The following is a 7,519-nucleotide window of genomic DNA, read 5'->3' on the forward strand; positions in this document are numbered from 1 at the left end:
AAGTATACGCTATACAAAAAACAAACAAAAAGACACTTTGCAAGTTTCTAACATTCTGCGCAAGAAAATGTATTCTTCTGAACTGGTTATTGGATAAAGCCTCTTCGATGGCACAATGTTATACTTAAATATGTATCTTTAGATTACTTAACCCGCTTCTTATCAAAGATGTCATGTTTCACAGGAGGTGGGATCCAGTCTTGATATGGGTTTAAATATATCCTCTATTCTTAGAGGGTTTGTTTAATGAGGTTTGTATGGTATATTCAAGTGTATGGAAGTCATATTGTTTGTACAATAATTAAATTTTTTTACCTTTCTTTCACCTTTTTTTCAGATTGATTTACTGGAGTGGTGAGCCATAATAAATAAATAAATATATAGGCTATATATATATATATATATATACATTTTTTTTTTTTCTGTGTTGTTCTCTTGTTCGATTTTAGGTTATGTTTGTAATGCTTTAAAATGAATAATAAAGTTTAAAAATGTAAACAGTTTAAAAATAATAATAATAATAAATAAGCATACGCTGCCGTGATTGTCTAATCTGCCCGGATTGTCTAATTAATATTAATGAGCTGGTCCTTTACCATAGTAGCATTCGTTCACCAGCTGTTGGAGTAGCGTGAAATGTGTCTTAATAAATTTGTCAATTACAAAGTAGATAAATGATCACCTAATTGTGTACTTTTAATTGAATATATATTAGTATTAGTATTATACAAGTATTTTATTAGTAGTATTATTTAGGTAGAAGATCGTGATTCATGACAAATGTTACTTTTCTCAGCGTTTAGCAGGATGAGCCAATCACAGTTGTTTGAGCCGCGGCGCGCGTCCCGCAGAAACAGCCGTGCGTGCGCGTGCCACTTGTGCGTGCCGCGTGTCATCATGTTGTGATGTGTTGTGATGTGGTGAAGAGGCCAAGATGGCGGCCAGCAGCGCAGCATCGTCGATGTGTCAGTTCTGGAAGCGCTTCGACTTGCAGCAGCTGCAGGTCAGTGGATCTCGAGCCCTGTTACACGTTCATCTTCATGTGTGATCGGCTGCTGATCTGTTATCGATCATCATTCATCGATCAGCGGCTGGGATGTAAACAACATCCTCAAAAGTAGTACTCACTTATAGAAACATGAACAGATATCAACGGTCCTTTAATGCTGGACTTTAGTTTTTTAACAGTGTGACTCATTTGGTCTAAAGATGCTGTCTGTTCTGTTGTCACATCTCAGTATTTTACCAGGCCAGATCAATAACCAATAGTTCTTCCGACTGAGCTGAAAGTCAGTCACACACGGAACTATAATTTAGTCATATTTAAATTCTGTTTCACTCCTAACACACTTGCAGTATATGTGTGTACGTGTAGTCGGTCCACTTAGAATGATCAAAAATAAAACTTTTATTCAAATTGTGATTGGATTAGATATGGTATGAAAATCAAATCATAGGCAAGTGTGTTGTGTGTTTTGAAGCTGCAGTGTTGGCAGTAACGTTACACATTACAAGTAACGTGAGTCATGTAATCAGATTACTTTTCCAGGTAACTAGTAAAGTAATACATTACTTTTAAATGTACAACAAAAATCAAGTAACGGAGGCTACTTTGTTTTCCTATGTTGTGACTGACAGCTCTTCTGTCTCCATGTTGAGGGATATCTTGAGATAAATACATGATAGTTATTGTAGTTCTAGAATAAATGTGATAAGGCATTTACTTATCTCACTTGCTCTTAAACAGATTCAGTATTACTCAATACAAATAAAAACATGTTTTCAACAGCAAACCTGCAATAATTATCCTAAATATTAGAGCTGCATGATTCTGGATAAATTGAGAATCACAATTCTTTTGTTTCAAATAGAGATCATGATGTTAACATGTTATTTACTAGAGGTTCTGACAAATGGGAATTGCTTCAGATTATTTAAAATGTTTAATAAATCCAAAAATTAATAATGAATTATTTTAGAAAAAATCGGTTTGAATGAATGATTCAATGACTCGCGCTTAAAGACTTCACTTATTTAATTTCTGGATGAATCAGCATTTTTGAACAAATCTCTTGAATAAACGATTCAATGGCAAAACATTTTTTAACAGTCACTTGTGTAACTATGTCATCAATACAATCGTTATTTGAAGCGCCAAGTTACTTTCAAAATATGATTTGCTCTATTTTGGTCTATCAGTGTTTATATCCGAACTATAAATGTTTATTTCAGTACTTATACGTGATATTTGTCAAACTCAAAAGCCTAATAGACATGGCTAAACCGCTGTCATGTCGGAATTAGATCGCATGTGTGTTCGAATCAAGATCGTGATCTTTTAACAATTAATCATAATGTTCTATTAAATATCTTAAATACATATGTATGACTTTATGTATTTAATCTCACTTTATTAAACAATGGCTTTGCTGCTGACCTTGAATGATCCAGCTCAACCATACTAAATAAGCAAAAATGACTTTAGTTAAACATCACATTTGCATTTCATTTTTGGTTTTTATTGCTGAGATAAGAGTGTTGAAGTTCCTTCTCCTGCGTGCTGTTCTTCTGTGATCCAGAAAGGTTTGTTTGAGTGGCGCCCTCTACTGTACAGGAGGGAATCTGCGTTTCCTTCAGCCTGATGCTTCATTTCATTCACTTTTGCTGTGAAAGGGCCTTTACATTTGCCAGAAATAGAACTTTTGTTTTTGTTATTAAAGGGTAACTAAACCCCTGGTCAGAGCCTGACTCCACCCACTGGCAATATTTGAAAAATGCTGGAAAAGTAGGCAGAGCCCAGTGGAGAGGGGGCGTGCATCTGTGATGTATCTCTCTGTATGCAAGGGCGTGGTTAACTGGTACTCTCTGACGTCAGAGGGTACCACAACTTCCAATAGAAAAATTAAACTGCAGTAGCCACTGTTCAACCTGAAGAGGGCAACACTCAGATGTTTTTACACCATATTTTGTAAAATTAAAACACTTTAAACACAAATGTCAAAAAAACTACTTGAATCAATGAACAGCACTAATAAAGCCCCATTCATACAGATCATTAACTAAAAAAAGTTGGTTTAGGGTTTAGTTACCCTTTAAAAAAACATAACAGGTTTTTTACCAATTTTTTTTACATTCCATAAAAAGCAACTAAGTAACGCAACAGTTACTCAGCCTACACCTGTTAGTCAGTGAGATTTGTGTACTTTTATCTACTGTATGTCAAATGGTATGTTTTTAGTGCATTTGGAAATGAGAACACTCATGTAATTTACTGTAATTTACTTGTTTTTTTGTTTTGTGTTTTGTTATTGTGTATTTGCACTATGTAGTCTTGCGTAATGTTCCATGTTGAAGAAACACCATCTCATTCATTCCAATGTACATGTTATATAGAGGAATGACAATAAACATGCACTTGACTTGACTTGACAATACTAGAGCCAGCATAAGAGACGTGTGTTTTATAGATCAGTGAGTGTGAGAGCAGTGTTATCAGCGGATGTGACTGTAATCACGTGTGTTTTGCTGTGTTTCAGCGAGAGCTGGACGGCAGCGCCACACTCCTGGCCAGCCGACAGGATGACAGCGAGCAGTCCAGGAAGAAGCTCATCGAGCAGAGCCGCGAGTTCAAGAAGAACACGCCTGAGGTGTGCATGTGACGCAGTCATTCAGCTGTCTGTCGTCAGACGAGATTAAAGGATTATTCACAGACCACGTCATGTTTAGCCAAACACTAGGGTCCGCGCCAACTGCTGACTAACCCCCTGTAGTCAATCATTGTATCCCTTAAAGCTCATCTTTGATCATCAAAACTACACATTTAAACTTTTTTCCTTGGAAAAAAATGTCTTCATGCTAGACGTCTACATGGAGGACCCGAGACCCGAGGACCCGGGATCTGTAAATATCTTGAATGTAACTCGACACCCTTGCCTCATTTAGTATGCGCGGTTCTATGAATATGCAAATGAGCCCCGCCTCCACTCACTCACTCAGCTCAGAGATCCACTGGTTGACGATCACATGTTGATCTGATTGGTTACAAGGTAGTTTGTGACGTCAGAAACACCAGCGATTTCAAAGCGTGTGTTTGAGACTGTCTTTGGTTCACTGCAGTTTTAAGGAGAAAATACTCAGCAATGCTGTCGACTTATGAATTTACACATGGTTTGACTTAAAGCATATTAAAAATAGGGCTGGGACAATAAATCGAGAAATGATTCTGTATCGATTCTGAGATTTGCCGAATGATGATTCTGAGCTTATTTTTTAACAGCGGATGGCACTGCGTGCTTTAGAAACACACACCACTCAAATCTTCTGTAAAATAATCATTCATAAAGTTCGAAAAGGTTGAAGTGAATTTCAAAGGTGTTTGCCGTGGGCTGTTTACATTAATCTTGCGTCATAAAACCATTCTGAGGTGCGAGTACATTCTCAGACTCAGCCGAATGCACAAGCGCTCTTCTTCGTGAGCATTTGAGTTTGCGGTTAAAAACTAGCCTAGAGCGCCATCTACTGTTAAAAACTAGCCTAGAGCGCCATCTACTGTTAAAAACTAGCCTAGAGCGCCATCTGCGGTTAAAACTAGCCTAGAGCGCCATCTGCGGTTAAAACTAGCCTAGAGCGCCATCTACTGTTAAAAACTAGCCTAGAGCGCCATCTGCGGTTAAAACTAGCCTAGAGCGCCATCTACTGTTAAAAACTAGCCTAGAGCGCCATCTGCGGTTAAAAACTAGCCTAGAGCGCCATCTGCGGTTAAAACTAGCCTAGAGCGCCATCTACTGTTAAAAACTAGCCTAGAGCGCCATCTGCGGTTAAAAACTAGCCTAGAGCGCCATCTGCGGTTAAAAACTAGCCTAGAGCGCCATCTGCGGTTAAAAACTAGCCTAGAGCGCCATCTACTGTTAAAAACTAGCCTAGAGCGCCATCTGCGGTTAAAAACTAGCCTAGAGCGCCATCTACTGTTAAAAACTAGCCTAGAGCGCCATCTGCGGTTAAAAACTAGCCTAGAGCGCCATCTGCGGTTAAAAACTAGCCTAGAGCGCCATCTACTGTTAAAAACTAGCCTAGAGCGCCATCTACTGTTAAAAACTAGCCTAGAGCGCCATCTACTGTTAAAAACTAGCCTAGAGCGCCATCTGCGGTTAAAAACTAGCCTAGAGCGCCATCTGCGGTTAAAAACTAGCCTAGAGCGCCATCTGCGGTTAAAAACTAGCCTAGAGCGCTATGTAAGGGATAATGTATTGCGAGGCGGTTGTTATAGCGAATAACAGCCCCGACAGGCTGAACGGGACTGAACGGAGGGGTCTTGAATCAGCCTGAAGGGGTTGTAACGTTATTCGCTATAACAACCGCCTCGCTCTACATTATCCCGCTTATTACATGGCTACCTACAAAATAAATAAATAATTTGACACAAATTATTGATTTAAAAAGGAGTTTATTGATTTAAAAACGATTGTATTGCTTCCGCTAAAGAAAATAGTCCGTTCTGCGTCCATAGCAACGCTCTGTTTTTCATGGCAACGGTGTGTTATAGTTCGCGCAGCGTCTCTTATCAAGAAATAACACACCGCATTCTACATTGGGATTCAACCAAGCCATGTAATAACTGCTGTTAAAAACTAGCCTAGAGCGCCGTCTGTTGATCATATCGTGCACCTCTAGTTACTACTACAGTAGTTCAACTAGCGCTCATCTGTAAATGCAGTGGGCAATATAGAGGTCAGCAGAGGGATTGAGGACACACACACACACACACACACACACACCTAGGCCTAGTGTTCGCTCTACAGGAATATGGACATCTTGGGCTATTTGTGTGGTGTAAAAGCAAACGTGAGTGTTTAGTGTGAAATGCAGGCCTAGCTCTTGTTGAAGTGTTTGGTACTGAATCTTCTTCTTCTTTGTGTGTGTGTGTGTGTGTGTGTGTGTGTGTGTGTGTGCTGCAGGATCTGAGGAAGCTGGTGTCTCCGCTGCTGAAGAGCTTCCAGGCCGAGGTGAGCGTCGTCACGTCATGAGTGTGTGTGTGCGATGCAGTCGGTGTGTGTTAGACTCTCTCTGTCTCCTCTAGATCGATGCGCTGAGTAAGAGGAGTAAAGAGTCGGAGACGGCCTTCCTGAACGTCTACAAACGGCTGATCGATGTGCCGGGTACGTCTGATCAAAACACCACAATCTCAGATATCCCCCTTCATAATGCAGTCACAGTTAAAGTACTTTTAGTAGTAGCACAGTAGTTGCTGTTTAGCAACAGGAAAGCAAAGACATTTCAGAATAAGAGTCCCAGTGCGTTTCAGGCTGCTTCATGAGCAGAAGATTAAAGGCCCACATTATGGATTAAATCCTTCTTTTCTGGTCATCATAAAAGTGTTTTAGTGACACAATAAACTGTGTCTGACATGTTATTCAACACAAACTCTTTTCTCTCTGGGCCGCCCTATAGTGTGAGGAAAAAACTAAAAACTGCGTGTGTGTGTGTCTGTGTCTCTCGCTCTCTCTTTGTGCGTGTGTCTGTGTCTCTCTCTGTGTGTGTGTCTGTGTCTCTCTCTGTGTGTGTGTCTGTGTCTCTCTGTGTGTGTCTGTGTCTCTCTGTGTCCGTGTGTGTAGACCCGGTGCCGGTGTTGGAGCTGTCTCAGCAGCTGCATCTGAAGGTTCAGAGGATGCATGACATCGACACGGAGAACCAGAAGCTGCGTGAGACACTCGAGGAATACAACAAAGAGTTCGCTGAGGTCAAGAACCAGGGTGAGACACACACACACACACACACACACACACACACACAGGGTTCAGGACCTGAGGGCTCATCGGACACACACACACCACTGGAGACGGCCTGTCGTCGGTTCTGCCACTGACGGCTCGTGTTCGGCTGAGTATCGCTCTCAGGCCTGATTCTGCACTCATTACAGTGTAAAAACATGAGAGGAGGGACAGTTCACCCAAACATGAAGATCATTCACTCACTCTCATGTTGTGCCAAACCTGTGTGAGTTTCTGAACACATAGGAAGATATTTTTCATACTATGGAAGTCACAGTGCCCCATCAACTGTTTGATTTCTGACATTCTTCAAAATATCTTCCTATGTGTTCAGTAACTCACACAGGTTTGGCACAACATGAGAGTGAGTGAATGATCTTCATTGTTGGGTGAACTGTCCCTTTAACTGTTACTTGATTTCTGTATAACGAGTGCTTCCCTAAATGATTAAAGGGCACATAACACACACACACACACACACAGTTTCTGGTGATCTCATGTTAATCTTGAGTACCTATAGAGTAGTATTGCACCCTTCATATCTCCGAAGAGTCTTTAGTTTTATCAGATTTATAAAAGACAGATACGCTGTACCGGTTCTTTCTGAAAACAGGCGAGCTCCATTCGCCACAGAAACAAACACACTTACACAAACTCAGTTTCTGCTAAAGGAACTGTTCCCTCATCGCTGACTCTGTTCAACATCACCACCAGCAACATGAACTCAACACAACAATGATGTGCAGCGATAA

At 40.4% G+C, this 7,519-nt stretch overlaps 1 protein-coding gene and 1 long non-coding RNA gene across 3 annotated transcripts in view; one reads left to right on the forward strand and one right to left on the reverse strand.

Annotated features, from left to right (window-relative positions):
* The first annotated feature begins 844 nt into the window (after nt 1–844).
* The window catches only part of cux1b (cut-like homeobox 1b), a 25,737-nt gene continuing 19,062 nt past the window's right edge, over nt 845–7,519 (forward strand). For both annotated transcript variants that reach the window (XM_082178947.1, XM_082178948.1), the window contains exons 1-5: nt 845–1,003; nt 3,537–3,647; nt 5,955–6,002; nt 6,077–6,155; nt 6,612–6,749. In XM_082178947.1, coding sequence (XP_082035073.1) covers nt 935–1,003; nt 3,537–3,647; nt 5,955–6,002; nt 6,077–6,155; nt 6,612–6,749 — 445 coding nt within the window. In that variant the 5' untranslated portion in view covers nt 845–934. The remainder of the gene's footprint in view (nt 1,004–3,536; nt 3,648–5,954; nt 6,003–6,076; nt 6,156–6,611; nt 6,750–7,519) is intronic.
* On the reverse strand, nt 3,909–4,808 carry LOC309505583. Its single transcript, XR_014208497.1, has 2 exons — nt 4,766–4,808; nt 3,909–4,735 (listed from the first exon to the last, which is right to left on the reverse strand). It is a non-coding gene; the product is annotated as an uncharacterized lncRNA (long non-coding RNA).

This window comes from Leuciscus leuciscus (genome assembly GCF_965113295.1).
Source record: "Leuciscus leuciscus genome assembly, chromosome: 9".
Lineage (NCBI taxonomy): Eukaryota > Metazoa > Chordata > Actinopteri > Cypriniformes > Leuciscidae > Leuciscus > Leuciscus leuciscus.